At 42.5% G+C, this 15,860-nt stretch overlaps 1 protein-coding gene across 3 annotated transcripts in view; it reads right to left on the bottom strand.

Annotated features, from left to right (window-relative positions):
* The window catches only part of APOOL (apolipoprotein O like), a 106,483-nt gene that overhangs the window by 59,468 nt on the left and 31,155 nt on the right, over nucleotides 1-15,860 (bottom strand). For 2 of the 3 annotated variants that reach the window (XM_036905350.2, XM_036905352.2), the window contains exon 2: nucleotides 5,468-5,572. The exons of the other annotated variant lie outside the window; for it this stretch is intronic. In XM_036905350.2, coding sequence (XP_036761245.2) covers nucleotides 5,468-5,572 — 105 coding nt within the window. The remainder of the gene's footprint in view (nucleotides 1-5,467; nucleotides 5,573-15,860) is intronic. 3 annotated transcript variants of the gene reach the window in all.

Raw genomic sequence — 15,860 nt, 5'->3', positions numbered from 1 at the left:
CCCCAATCTTGGGAGACATGGTGGGGACCAGAGGCCACATATAGAATTAGCAATTCATTGGTCCCCCATGAATGTACAATGTGTCCTGGTGCTGGTGGACACAGGAGCTGAATGTTCTTTGATTTATGGCAACCCTGAGTGTTTTCCTGGGACCCCTGTTTTGATAAATGGCTATGGGGTAAGGCAATTAGACAGCAAACCAACTAGACAGAAAGCCCAAATCCCAATGAGGATAGGGCACTTACTCCCAAAGGAGTATATTGTGTCATTTCTCCTAACCCTGAATATATTTCTCCCATCCCTGAATATATTAGTATATCCCAATATACCTTTGGGGGTCAATATCCTGCAGGGCCTGTGGTTACAGACCACTGCAGGTGAGTACAGACTGAGGATACGTGTGGTAAAGGCAGTTCTGAGGGGACATGCTAAGCACCCGCCTGTAGTTCTTCCCGTACCTTGGTGGGTGACAAATACTAAGCAGTGTAAATTGCCCAGGGGGGCACAAGGAAATTGGAGAAACTGTAGCAGTTGGACAAGGTGGTCATCATAAAACCAACTCATAGTCCTTTTAATTCCCCAGTGAGGCCAGAAAAAAAACCAGACAGCTCCTGGCATAAGATTTGACTACTCAAATCTTGAAACTATGGATTACAGGGAATTGAATAAAGTCAGACCCCCTTTGCATGCTGCTTTCCCCTCTATACCAGCCCTTATGGACACAATCAGTCATGAACTAGGGACATATCATTATGTTTGGATATTTCTAATGCTTTCTCCTCTATGTCACAGTACAGGAAAGTCAGGAACAGTTTGCCTTCACATGCAAAGGCCAGCGGTGGACATTCACTGCCCTTCCACAGGAATACATCCACAGACCCACCATTTGTCATGGACTTGTAGCCCGGGACTTGGCCACATGGAAGAAACTGCAAATGGTGCAGTTGTATCACTACACTGATGATATTACGCTCACGTCTGATTCTCTTGCAGATTTAGAAGGGGAAGTTCCTAGACTGCTGCAACATCTACAGGAGAAAGGATGGGCTGTGAACAGCACCAAGGTTCAGGGACCTGGTTTGTCAGTAAAGTTCTTGGGGGTTGTCTGGTTGGGTAAAACTAGTTATGCCAGAAGCAGTAATAGACGAGGTCCAGGATTTCCCTACCTCTACCACTGTGGCAGTATTACAAGAGTTTTTGGGTCTTTGGGGCTACTGGAGAGTGGTTTATCCTGCACTTGGCACAAATTCTGAAGCTGTTATACTGGTAGGTACAAAAGGGCATCAGGTGGGACTGGGATGAAATGTGCAGCTGCTTTTATTGCTGCTAAGTGAGTAGTCAAGGCTGTATGGGCCTTCATGTAATGGACTCATCAAGGCCCTATGAGCTAGATGTTCATGTAACCAAAGATGGTATGAATGGGGTCTTTGGCAGCACAGTGAATGGACAAGCCAACCTATTGGATTCTGGTAAAAACTATGGAAAGGAGCAGAGGTCTGGTACATCCTGATAAACACCTGACTGCTGTGTATGTACCATGCCTTGCTGGCTATGGAGCCCATCACTGGAACAGCTCCAACCAAGGTAATAACCACCTATCCCATTGCGGGGTGGGTGCGAGAGTGGACCCAAAGGCCACAGCGTGATGTGACAAGACACCTACATTGGCCGAATGGGGCACATACATAAACAGCAGCATAGTGCCGTACTAGCACCTTAAGTGGAGAACTCTAATGTTTATTGGGTCCAGTGATGTATACCAGTGGAAAGCAGGAAGTACTTGCTTTTGAGCCATTGTTAAATGAGAGTCCTTATCAGGAAGGAGAAGCCCCTATACTTGAAGATGCTTGGTATACAGATGGCTCCATTCATGGACAGCCCCCGAAGTAGAGGGCTGTGGCTTTCCATCCTAAGACTGAGACAATATGGATGGAGAATGGAGAGGGGAAGGGCAGTCAATGAGCTGTTGTGGGCAGTATGGCCCGCGATCATCCAGGAGCCCTCCCCTATAGTTTTCTGCACTGGGCCATCTGTCGGTGCTTGACCCTGTGGCTACCAACATGGTACCATGCCAACTGGATGGTTGGTCACCAGCCCCTTTGGAGGCAAGAGTTGTGGTAAGACCTGTGGGCTGCTGGTCAGACTAAGACAGTTACTGTATATCATGTGACTGGCAATTTGCCTTTGGCATCCCCAGACAATGATGAAGCAGACATACTGGCCCAGGTGTGTTGTCTAGAAAAATAGTCTGACTCTGATGTACCCCAATGGTTACATCAGCATTTGTTACACATGGGACAAAAGACAATGATGGCTGTAGCCCGTTGGCGGGGCTTGCCTTTGACCTTTGAAGAAATCAGCAAAGCCTGGAAGGAGTGCCTTGTGTGCTCTAGGAGGGACTTACACCAAGTCCCACAGGAACATGGGACAATAGTAAGGACCTAATACCACTTGTCAGATAGCAGATAGACTCTACTGGGCCTCTGCCCACATCAGGATATGCCGTGACTTGTGTGGACACGGCTACTATACTGTTGGTTGATTTTCCTGTACATCATGCAGATCAGCAAACCACCAAGAGGGGCCTACATCTCTTTGCAGCCTATGGCTTGCCACAGGTGACTGAGAGGAATCAAGATATCTACTTTACTGGACATGTTTTACAAGAATAGGTGCAGCAATTAGGGATTAAGTGGAAGTTTCATGTACCATATAACCCTACTGGGGCAGGCATTGGTAGAGAAGTACAGCGGTTTGTTGAAATCTGGCCTGAAGTCAGACACCAACAGTTTACAGAGTGGTCAGTTAGCTTATGGACCGTGCTATGGTGTTTGAATGAGAAAACCCTAAAAGGAGCCTTGAGCCCTGTGGATATACTAACACACATTGTTGCCTCTCCTATATAACTGTATGTGCAAATCAAAGAGGAGTTACTGAAGCCAGGATATGGCCAGCAGAGCAACATCCTGCTGCCAGCCCCATGTTAAATTTGGATACTCTGTTGAGTGGACACAGCCCTGGACATTTCGACATATGGACTCCAATGGCTGGCCCTTCTGGCACCTTTTGGAAAAGGCCTGGAACCTGGCCTCTGTGTTCCTGGAACAACAGCAGGGTAGCCCCCAAAGATCATGGTAGTGCACCCAAAACTTCTGGGAGGCAAGAGCATTTTACGGGCAAGTTTTGTTTTATCTTTGTGGTCAGTGCATGTACCTCCCATAGCCCTATATATTGACCCATCTGTAACTCCCACAGGGAGTGGGGTGAAGATCTGGTATACTAGACCAGGATGAGATCACATTTCTGCCACTGTTCTATCACAGGACCACTCTCTTGCATGCATCTGACTTGATGGACAAGATTTGCCTTTGCTGGTATCATTAAAACATGTATCTTATTTCCCTTAAGGTTATTTTCTTCTACAGTCCCTGTGGCCTGGATCCACCCCCTGGCTGCAGCTGTGACATGGTGATTGCTCTGAACTCCTTACCCATTCAGCTACTGACCACCTGTGGAATGGGCAAGCTATGGACTTAATCTCCATAGGATTTTGAACCTAGTTGAGTTCTCTGGCTTGAGGATTATCATGATTTTATTGCTGTTGTTATTGTATGTTACTAGTCTGGTTACAGTGCTCCAGTTTTCTTGCACAGGGGCCATTGTGGAAGATGGGGAATGAGTACATTGTGAGGCAAGTTTTCTGAAGGGGTGGGCTGTGGGTAAAACTGCAGTATTTCCAGAATCTCTCACCTGGCCTTAGTGCATCTCCATATCAGTAGGTGTTACCGAGGGGTGGAAAGAAGTCCATCTGCATATCAATAGGTGATTATAAGGGGGAGTGAGAGCATAACTGGACCAGAGAGGTTGGGTGGTGTCCCTTTCTGCAGCTGGGTCATGAGAGATACAGGTAAGCATAAGTGGACAACTGCTTCTAAGCAATAAATGGGTTTTTCCCATTTCTCCCTTTGACTGATATCAATTTCAAAGGTATTTTGACCCAGGCTGGAAACATATTTTACCCCCAGAGTTAAACATGTACATAAAGATTTATATCAAGATATTTTGACGAAGCACTGATTACAATAGCAAAGTAATTGGAAATATGCTAAACTTCCAAAAATTTATGGAAATTGTACATTTGATACTGGCACACTTATACAAAAGAATATGCCACCATTAAAATTTCTGTCCAAAGTCATTCAACTAGTCAGTGATGTAGTCAGGATTCAGACTCAGGACTGTCTGACTCAAATATACGTTTCTAAGTATGCTGATAAATCTTAAGGGTGACTCGAGGCTGGAGAAGATTGAAAAGCACAATGGTGAGCAGAATCAGTAACCACAATTAGCAACAGGCTGGAATGATAAGACTAGATCAACAGGATGAAAGCTAAATGGGCATAAATGTACCTGCAACTGAGTCCGAAAGGTCCATAAGCGTTAAGTGCAGACTGGGTACTTACAGTCCATGTAAAAAAGTTTAATAAATTTTACAGACCTGCAAGTTCACTATGTCATGGTCAAAGGGTGATTATAATAAGCATGGCTGACCATAAGGACTCAAATCAAAAATAAATAGAGAAATGAATGTGATCTTAGGCAGCATTAATAGAAATGTATTACTTAGAATAAGAGAAGTCAAAGTCTGCCTCTGTCCCTGCAGTGGTCAAAATACTTACACCTGAAGAAAACACAAACCATCCTGGATATGGTTGGCAGAGAATGATTATGATAGTAAGGAATTCAAAGCTATGGCGTATGAGGAATGATTAAAGCTACTAATACACTTATCCAGGAAATGAAACTACTTAAAGTTTAACTGACATCTGAAGATTGTTTTGTGGAAGAGAGATGAGAATTTTTCTATATGGAACCAATGCAAGAGATACAGGGACAAAGGGTAGAACTATGAGACAGGTTTGTGTTTGACATAGGAAGGACCTTAAGTTGAATGAGAGCTGCCAAAAAATGGAATGGGATGCCAGGTTTTTTAATTCAGAATTTTATTTATGTAGAAGATAAATAGCCACTTAGTGTGCCTACTGTAGAGCAAAGTATAGTACCATAACAGAAGGTTAACCCAGCAAACATCTATTGTCACTTTCAAAACTGAGACCTTAATGAAGTTATTAAAGTAAGGCTTCCAAATTTCAGGTGTACCTATATACATTTTTCAAGAAAGAAAAATCAGACTGCTTAGAAGTACTAAGACCCTGTATGACTCAATGATTATCCGTAAGAAAACCCACCAATTGATTTTTACTAGACTTAGTATTTTATATGTTTGGGTCAAATAGAATACAGTGCTTATTTTCAGACATCTTATAACTATTCCTCTCAACTTATAGAATGTGCCTAACAAATACTTCAAAGGCATTTTTCATGAATACAGGTAACAAAAAAAAAACCCTCATAGCCTTTGCATCATACTTGTTACATAATTCACAAACTTTTGCAGGCAAGTTACCTGCTCTGGTTTCACTAGTTGCTTTTTGGATTCCTCTTCTTTGACCGCATGTACACTTATAGATGCACATACCAGACCTGCAGGCATGGTTGTCAGCATCCCCATCTGAGAAAGAGATATCAAACAAATATTTTTAATTGAAAAGCTCCCCATCCTCCATTTCCTGATAAATTTGGAGGGGGAATCTGAGGAACACTGTGGGTTTCCTTTATTAAAAACTCAAGCACTCCAAATGACTTATTATATTTTTAGGTTATAATTCCTAAAATTATCATCTGATACTACATGGCAGAATATTATTTTTATGAATTTGTTAACTATTTCATATGGAACAAAGCAATATAATAATTACTAGGAAGAAGTGAATACATAATTTGAGGGAAGAAGTGGGATATATCATGGTATTCACTCAGTCCACAAATACTAAGATATTAAGCCACTACTCTGTACCAGGCCCTGGTTTCAGTACTTATGATACATCAGAAAACAAAACAAAGATTTGTGCTCTAATGGAGGTGATGCTTTAGTGGAGCAGAGACAGGCAATAAACACAGTCAATAAATTATATGGAATATTACAAATTGATAAATGCTGTTGGAGAAAATAAAGGGTAAAAGTGATCTGGATTACTGGGTGATTCAAGTTGTGTCTTGAAATACAATTTATATTTACATCATTCATAAAATTTTGTTTCATTACAAATCCTTTGCCCCAAACTTCCCAATGCATTCCTTTCTACCTGTTTCATGCTTAATCTAAAGAAGACATTGTCAAAAGTGACATTTGTTTGGGAAATAACTTGATTTTAATTAAGAATGCAGAAAAATTCTGGATCTAAGAACAAAGTGTTCCAGTGTTCACTCAGGTATCAAAATATCCCCCAAAGAATATCCGTTCAACAAGGCCAAATGAAAAACTTTCCAGGGAACAAATATTTTAAAAGCTTGATTATTTAGAAGAAAGGAGGCTTGTTGAAATCAACAAAGGATATCCACAGGGAAGAGGTCTCTTTGGCTTACACAAATGGAATTATGCAAAAACTGGAACAAACACTATCCAAAGGATTCTAAATGTTCTCTGTTAACAGTGATAGTGCCTGTACTCCATTATTGACACATTTTCCAGTATTTTCTGAGCATAGTAATGGAAGCTAAAGGCACTAGTTAAGCAATTTCCTGTTTAAATTAGATCTGACTTAGATTGAGACTACAGAAATACAGGGCAAAATGAAGACTCAATACTCACAAGAGAAATTTTGTTCACTGTTTTTCCCCCTTTAAGCCTCCTAGTACATGTCAGCAATGAGTGATTTATCTAGGCCTGCTTCCCAAAAGACATTACTTTTGATTTCTTATACCTGATTGGTATTCACTAGTCAAATAAGATTTCTCCTCTGTACCTATTTCAGGTATCAGTTAAACTTATTAAAACTGATACCAGCAAAGATGCTCTCCCATGTACCTGAGAAATTTTGTTACTAAAACTTTGAAGTGATTATTTGAAGGATGTCAATTCTTACAACATTCAAAAGCTACTTTTAAACCACCTGATAGACCTTATTCCCTAGATATAAGAAAAACACTTTTGAAGTATGCTAATATCTGAAAAATGTTCAACATCCTAATGTTCTCAGAGTACAGTCACCCTCATATAATGCAATAATAATATGTAGACTATAAAATAAATTCATTGCTTGATATTGCTTGATAATTATGATCTAGTGCTCTAGAGTCTGGATTAACTCATAAACTAGTGACCTAAAAAGTTAGTATACTTTGAAAAATGCCTAAGTATCTTTGCTACATTTTCTACTTATTAGAACAGGGCCCATCACCTTGACTTTTATTGATGAGGCAGTGTGGCATAATGGAAAAAACATGAGCTCAGGAGTTCCACAGGCCTGGTTTAGAAGACCAGTTGTGGAACTTACTGTTTAAATCTGGCCAAGTTATTTAAGCTTAGAGTTATGCTGTCCAATATTGTAACTATTAGCCATACAAGGTTATTTAAATTTAAATCAATTAAAAATAAATAAAATTTAATATTTAATTCCTTAGTCACATCAGGACTCTTGCAGAGAGAGGCACAGATCTACAATAATTCCATCACTGAAGAAAGCTGTCTTGCCAATGGTTTTCAGCCCTGGGCAAGTTTGCTATGGATGCAGAAAGAAATGACAGTAGAACGTTCTTGGGGTGGAAGGGTTTATTACCTGGCTTGTTCTCTCAGCAGTAGGTCAAGCACTAGCATCTCTGCCTCCATGCAGAGCACTGGGCCAAGCTCTCTATATAGTGCAATAATAGCTTATTGCCTGTGGGTGTGGAAGCTGTAGTGTAGCAACAGGCCAGTTACATCATCAAGTGATTTAAGTTCAGTGAGGATCCTAGCCATAGGGACCCCAACTTACTCACACTCCACCCCTACAGGATTCTTGCCTTACAATCTACACACTCTCAATCTTCTGCAATGGTCCCTGTGCGAGAAAGCTGGAGCACTGTAACCAGATTCCACAACAGCAACACCGAATAACAACTTAGAGATAATAACAAAAATTAAGATACAAAAAGATTTTGACACCAGTTACAAACATTGTAATAATCCTCAAGCCAGAGGAGGTTCCCAATCCACAAAGACCTTAGGGGCAGTAAGACACGTTTTAATGACACCAACATAGGCAAATCTTGTCTATCAGGTAGGATGCATGCAAGAGAGTGGTCCTGTGATAGGACTGTAGCAGGAAGGGGGTCCTTTCCAGGTCTAGTATACCATACTTTTACTCCTTTCCCCATGGGGGTTACTGAAGGGTCTATATATAGTGCTACTGGAGGTTCATGCATTGGCCATAATGATAAAACAAAACTCCCCGGTAAGATGCTCCTACCTTCTGGCCATTCAGGATATACTACTGTGACCTTTGGGGACCACTATGCTGTTATTCCAGGAATACAAAGGAGGCCAGCTTCCAGGTCCTGTCCCCAAGGTGCCAGGAGAGCCAGCCATCATTGGTCCATGTGTCCAAAGGTCCAAGGCCACATCCACTAAATGGAGTCTCCGGGGTTTAGTGCAGTTGGTTCTGGCAGAAAGATATTATTCTGGTGGCCAAACCTTGGCTTCAATGATAATTCCTTGGTTTCTACTTGCAGTTGTATAGGGGAGGCAACAATATGTGTTAACATGTCTACGGGGCTCAGGGCTCCCTTTCGGGGTCACTTGTTCAAACACCATAGCACAGTCCATAAGTAGACTGACTATCCCCGCAGACTATTGGTATCTGACTTTAGTCCAGATTTTAACAATCCTTTGTGCCTCTATCATGCATGCTGTGGTAGGATTGTATGGCACATGGAACTTCCATTTGATTCTCAAATGTTGCACTAATTCTTGCAGTGTATGTCCAGTAAAATGGGTGCCCTGATCACTCTCCATTACCTGTGATTGGCCATAGGTGGCAATGAGATTCTACAGGCCTCTTTTGGTCATCTGCTGTTCTGCACAACATGTAGGAAAAGCACCAGAAATCCAGTAGGTATGTATACACGAGTCATTGCATACTAATATGGTTATGATACAGGCAGAGGCCCAATACAGTCTATCTGCCACCTGACGAGGGATATAGGCCCCTTAGCTATTGTCCCATTTGCTGTGGAACTCAGTGTAAGTCCCTTTTAGAGCATACAACACACTCCTGCCGGGCTCTACTAACTTCTTCAAAGGTCAGAGGCAAGCCTCACCAATGGACTACAGCTCACATTGTCTTTTGCCCCACATGCAACAAATGCTGATGTAACCATAGGGCTATGTCAGAGACAGGCTTTCCTTCTAACAAACATGTCTGGGCTAATTTATCTGCTACATCATTTCCTGGGGATGCCAGTGGCAAATGACCTGTTACATGGTATACTATAATTATTTTAGTCTGACAACAGGCCCATAAATCTTGCCACAATTCTTTCCCTCAAAGAGGTCAGTGAACAACCAGCAAGTTGGCATGCTACCAGGTTGGTAGCCATAGGGTTAAGCCTTGATAGCCCATCTGTCAGTAAAGACAACTATATGGGAGGGTTCCTGGTTTATCACAAGCCACACGGCCCACAACTCTGCCCACTGGATAATCTTCACCTCACTGTCTTCCATCCATATTGTCTCTGTCTTAGGATGCAAAGCTACAGCTCTCCATTTTGAGAGCTGCCCATGGCTGGAGTCATCTCTGTACCATGCATCTTTGGATCTTTGGGTATAGGGGCTCTTCCCTCCCAATAAGGACTCTCTGCTACTAATGGTTCTAAAGTAAATTCTTCCAGCTATTTACTAGCATATGTCACTGGCCCCAGTAAGTGTTGGAGTTCCTCACTCAAGGGGCTACTAGAGAGGGCACTATGCTGCTGTAAAAAAGCATCACACTTGGCCAGTGTGGCATTTTTGTCCCACCACTCCTTGGCTTTTGGGTCCATTCTTGTATTCCCCCCAAGATGGGGTAGGTGGATATTACCTTTATCGGGGCAATTCCAGTGATGGGTTCTGTAGCCAGCAAGGCATGATGGACAGCAGACAGTTGAGAGTTCATTCAAGCTGCTGCCAGAGACCCAAGCAATAACTATATTCAGTCACATGAACATCCAGCTCACAGGGCCTTGTTGGGTCTATCATGCTCAAGGCCTGCGTGGCCTTGACTGCCCATTTTGCTGTAGTAAAGGCAGATACACATTTCATCACAGTCCCACCTGATGCCCTTTCATACCAACCAGTATAAGGGCTTCAGAATTTCTGCCAAGTGCAGGATATACACTCTCCAGTAGCCTAGAAGACCCAAAAACTCCTATAACAATGCTACAGTTGTAGGGGTAAGAAAGACCTGGACTTTGTCTATAGCTGCTTCTGGTATAACTTTGGTCTTATCCGAAGAGACAACCTCCAAGACATTGACTGACAAACCAGGTCTCTGAACTTGGTACTGTTCACAGCCCATCCTTTCTCCTGTAGATGTTGCAGCAGTCTAGGTGCTACACCTTCTAGATTTGAAAGAGAATCGAACATGGGCATGACATCATCAATATAATTGTACAGCCACACCATTGGCGTTTTCTCCCATGTAGCCAAGTCCTGGGCTACAAGTTCATGACAGATGGGGGCTGTGGAGGTATCTCTGTGGAAGGATGGTGAAAGTCCATTGCCGTCCTTCCCACGTGAAGGCAAACTGTTCCTGACTTTCTTGCTCAATGTCAATGGAAAAGAAGGCATTAGCAAGATCTACCACATAATGGTATGTCCGTAGTTCATTGCTGAGGGTATCCATCAGGTTTTCAATAGAGGGGACAGTAGCATGCTTAGGGGGTATGACTTTATTCAATTCTCTGTAATCCAGTCATATGGCAGGAACCATCTGGCTTTTATACTGGCCAAACTGGGGAATTGAAAGGATTACCGGTGGGCTTTATAATACCCACCTTTTCCAGTTCCTGGAGGGTTTCTCCAATTTATTTATGCCCTCCAGGCAGTTTGTACCATTTGGTATTAGTTACCCTCCAAGGCACAGGCAAAGCTATGGGTGGGTGCCTAGCATGTCCCCTCAGAACTGCCTTCACCACATGTACTCAGTCTTAATCACCTGCAGTGGTCTACAACCATAGACCCTGCACGATATCAATCCCCAAAATATACTCAGGGATAGGAGATATATGCCCAGTGTACTCTCTTGGGGTTAGATGCCCTATTCTCAAAGGCGTTTGGGTTTGTTTCATTCTGATAGCCTTTCCCGCATATTCATTTATGATAGTGGGGATTCCCAGGGAACCGCTCAGGTTTACCATGAATCAGTGAACATTCAGCCCCTGTGTCCATCAGAGCCAGCACATGTTGTATGTTCACTGGGAACCAATGGATATCTATTTCAACATGTGGCCTCCAGTCCCCACCTGGTTCCTCAGGGCAGGTACCTCAACCCTCCCCTCAGTCGAACCATGTTCCCCAATCACCTTCCTGTGCGGGCTTGAGTGAGGCTGGCTCGCTCTCCAGTAGGAAGTCTTGCAAACACACAGGCTGGCCTCGTGGCTCTGTCTCTGAACTCGGCTCTTTGGTTTTAATAGGTGGAACTGGTGCTCTGTTTTCAGTTGTTGACATAGCTCCAGTAAGATCCTATTTGACTCCCCATCTAATTTCCTTTCCATCTGCTCCTGCCCATATTACATCAACACACATCTGGTCTTTGTAACCTTCACGGGGCCCTTTAAATTCTTCTTGTAAGTAGCAGACTTTATTTATTTCCATGCTCTCATTGCTTCAGCTTCTCCTAAGTCTGTTAATATATGTGTAACCTGGCTTATGGGCTGCCATAAGTGAGGGGCAAGAATGGCAATTAGAGACCCAAAAAAGGATGTGGGGGCCATTTGAAGCACAATATGTCTCATCCCTGTAGTGAAAAGTTACTCATCTGGGCCATGATTCTCTGGGCTATAGATGGCATTTCTTATGCCTAGCTCCCATAACAGCTGTTGGAGCTCAGCATATATCTGCCATCTAGCAGGGGAGGATGGTAGATCACCCTGATTGGGCCACACAGCATGAACTGCAGCCATAACCCAATCGAGGAGGGAGTGATTCCCTGGGGTCTGATGTACACTTTGTAATTGCTGCCTGAAGGCGGACTGAACCATGAGGGAAGCCAGCTTTCCCATCTCAGATCCAGACAAAACAATCCCATCTACCCCTAAGTCCCACAGACGCAGGGGCCAAGCTTATATTGACTCCGAGGGCCTCTGCCTAAATCGGGAGCCCAAATGCACCAACTCTGCATGAGTACACAGGCAGAGCATAGAGTTCTCCATGACCTGGGAAGGAGGCTTCACCTATCCTTGGGGAACTCTTGGCTGCTGTGTCTGTATTATCTTTACAATGACTGGGCATGCTTTCAATACATTGAGGGGTCAGTGCCTCTGGCATCAACCCTTCATCCTTCCCCAGCTCCTCCATTTCCGGGGCTGATGGAATCTTTCTCTCCCCTCCCCCAAGTGCCTCCCCTGCTACATCCTTTATGTTTTCTATGTGCCTCGCAGCAATGCTACCTCAGTCTTCAACACCTCTCTTACCTTCACCTCAGAGCTTCACAGCTGGTGTTCTCGTGCCACCTCCACCTGTGCTTTCCTCAGGAGTTCATCTTTTTCCTTGATGACCTTTTCCCCCTACATAGCAACTGGCAGTGCTGCTGTCTCACTCTGCAAGAAATCCTTTACCTCTTCAATAGCACCTCGCTGCTGGCGTTCTTGTCCTGCCTCCTCTCACATCAATGCCACTTCCTTTTTCAGGGAATCCACAGCAGTTTGCAGGTTGCCTTCTCATACCAGCATTTCATGGGACTTTTTTTAAAATTTTATTTTGGTACCATTAATCTACAATTACATGAAGGATATATTATGTTTACTAGGCTCCCCCCTTCACCAAGTCCCCCCCACATCCCCGTTCACAGTCACTGTCCATCAACATAGTAAGATGCTGTAAAATCACTGCTTGTCTTCTCTGTGTTGCACAGCCCTCCCCGTGACCCACACACACTATACATGCTAATCGTAATGCCCCCTTTCTTTTTTTCGCGCCTGTATCCCTCCCTTCCCACCTGTCCTCCCCAGTCCCTTTCCATTTGGTAACTATTAGTCCATTTTGGGTTCTGTGCTTCTGCTGCTGTTTTGATCCTTCACTTTTCTTTTGTTCTTATACTCCACATATGAGTGAAATCATTTGGTACTTGTCTTTCTCCACCTGGCTTATTTCACTGAGCATAATACCCTCTAGCTCCATCCATGTTGTTGTGAATGGTAGGATTTGGTTTTTTCTTATGGCTGAGTAATATTCCATTGTGTATACGTACCACCTCTTCTTTATCCATTCATCTACTGATGGACATTTAGGTTGCCTCCATATCTTGGCTATTGTAAATAGTGCAGCGATAAATATAGGGGTGCATCTGTCTTTTTCAAACTGGAGTGCTGCATTCTTGGGGTAAATTCCTAGAAGTGGAATTCCTGGGTCAAATGGTATTTCTATTTTGAGCACTCTGAGGAACCTCCATACTGCTTTAAACAATGGTTGAACTAATTTACATTAGCACCAGCAGTGTAGGAGGGTTCCCCTTTCTCCACAACCTCGCCAACATTTGTTGTTGTTTGTCTTTTGGATGGTAGCCATCCTTACTGGTGTGAGGTGATATCTCATTGTGGTTTTAATTTGCATTTCTCTGATGACAAGCAATGTGGAGCATCTTTTCATGTGTCTGTTTGCCATGTGAATTTCTTCTTTAGAGAACTGTCAATTCAGCTCCTCTGCCCATTTTTTAATTGGATTATTTGCTTTTTGTTTGTTGAGGTGTGTGAGCTCTTTATATATTTTGGATGTCAACCCTTTATCGGATCTGTCATTTATGAATATATTCTCCCATACTGTAGGATACTTTTTTGCTCTATTGATGGTGTCCTTTGCTGTACAGAAGCTTTTCACCTTGATATAGACCCATTTGTTCATTTTTGCATTTGTTTCCCTTGCCCGGGGAGATATATTCATGAAGAGGTCACTCATGTTTATGTCAAAGAGATTTTTGCCTATGTTTTTTTCTAAGAGTTTTATGGTTTCATGACTTACATTCAAGTATTTGATCCATTTCGAATTTCCTTTGTGTATGGGGTTAGACAGTGATCCAGTTTCGTTCTCCTACATGTAGCTGTCCAGTTTTGCCAGCACCATCTGTTGAAGAGACTGTCATTTCCCCATTGTATGTCCATGGATCCTTTATCATATATTAAGTGGCCATATATGTTTGGGTTAATGTCTGGAGTCTCTATTCTGTTCCACTGGTCTGTGGCTCTGTTCTTGTGCCAGTACCAAATTGTCTTGATTACTGTGGCTTTGAAGTAGAGCTTGAAGTTGGGGAGTGAGATCCCCCCTACTTTATTCTTCCTTCTCAGGATTGCTTTGGCTATTCGGGGTCTTTGGTGGTTCCATATGAATTTTTGAACTATTTGTTCCAGTTCATTGAAGAATGCTGTTGGCAGTTTAATAGGGATTGCATCGAGTCCGTATATTGCTTTGGGCAGGATGGCCATTTTGATGATATTAATTCTTCCTAGCCAGGAGCATGTGATGAGTTTCCATTTGTTAGTGACTTCTTTTATTTCTCTTAAGAGTGTCTTATAGTTTTCAGGGTATAGATCTTTCACTTCCTTGGTTAGGTTTATTCCTAGGTATTTTAGTCATTTTGATGCTACTGTGAATGGAATTGTGTTCCTGATTTCTCTGTTAGTTTATTGTTAGTGTATAGGAAATCCACAGATTTCTGTGTGTTAATTTTGTATCCTGCAACTTTGCTGAATTCTGATATTAGCTCTAGTAGATTCGGAGTGGAATCTTTAGGGTTCTTTATGTACAATATCATGTCATCTGCAAATAGTGACAGTTTGACTTTTTCTTTACCAATCTGGATTCCTTGTATTTCTTTGTTTTGTCTCATTGCCGTGGCTAGGACCTCCACTACTATGTTGAATAACATTGGGGATAGTGGGCATCCCTGTCTTATTCCCAATTGCAGAGGAAAAGCTTTCAGCTTCTCGCTGTTCAGTATGATATTGGCTGTGGGTTTATCATACATGGCCTTGATTATATTGAGGAACTTGCCCTCTATACCCATTTTGTTGAGAGTTTTTATCATGAATGGATGTTGAATTTTATCGAATGCTTTTTCAGCATCTATGGAGATGATCATGTGGTTTTTGTCTTTCTTTTTGTTGATGTGGTGGATGATGTTGATGGATTTTCCAATGTTCAACCATCCTTGCATCCCTGGGACGAATCGCACTTGGTCACGGTGTATGATCCTTTTGATGTATTTTTGAATTCGGTTTGCTAAGATTTTGTTGAGTATTTTTGCATCTATGTTCATCAGGGATATTGGTCTGTAGTTTTCTTTTTTGGTGGGGTCTTTGCCTGGTTTTGGTATTAGGGTGATGTTAGCTTCATAGAATGAGTTTGGGAGTATTCCCTCCTCCTCTATTTTTTGGAAAACTTTAAGGAGAATGGGTATTATGTCTTCTCTGTATGTCTGATAAAATTCCGAGGTAAATCTATCTGGCCTGGGAGTTTTGTTCTTTGGTAGTTTTTTGATTACCGCTTCAGTTTCGTTGCTGGTAATTGGCCTGTTTAGATTTTCTGTGTCTTTCTGGGTCTGTCTTTGAAGGTTGTATTTTTCTAGGAAGTTGTCCATTCCTCCTAGGTTTCCCAGCTTGTTAGCATATAGGTTTTCATAGTACTCTCTAATAATTATTTGTATTTCTGTGGGGTCCGTCGTGATTTTTCCTTTCTCATTTCGGATTCTGTTGATTTGTGTTGAGTCTCTTTTCCTCTTAATAAGTCTGGC

The sequence above is a fragment of the Manis pentadactyla genome, chromosome X, assembly GCF_030020395.1.
Source record: "Manis pentadactyla isolate mManPen7 chromosome X, mManPen7.hap1, whole genome shotgun sequence".
In the NCBI taxonomy this organism is placed as follows: domain Eukaryota; kingdom Metazoa; phylum Chordata; class Mammalia; order Pholidota; family Manidae; genus Manis; species Manis pentadactyla.
This window is presented reverse-complemented; position numbering and strand designations above follow the sequence as displayed.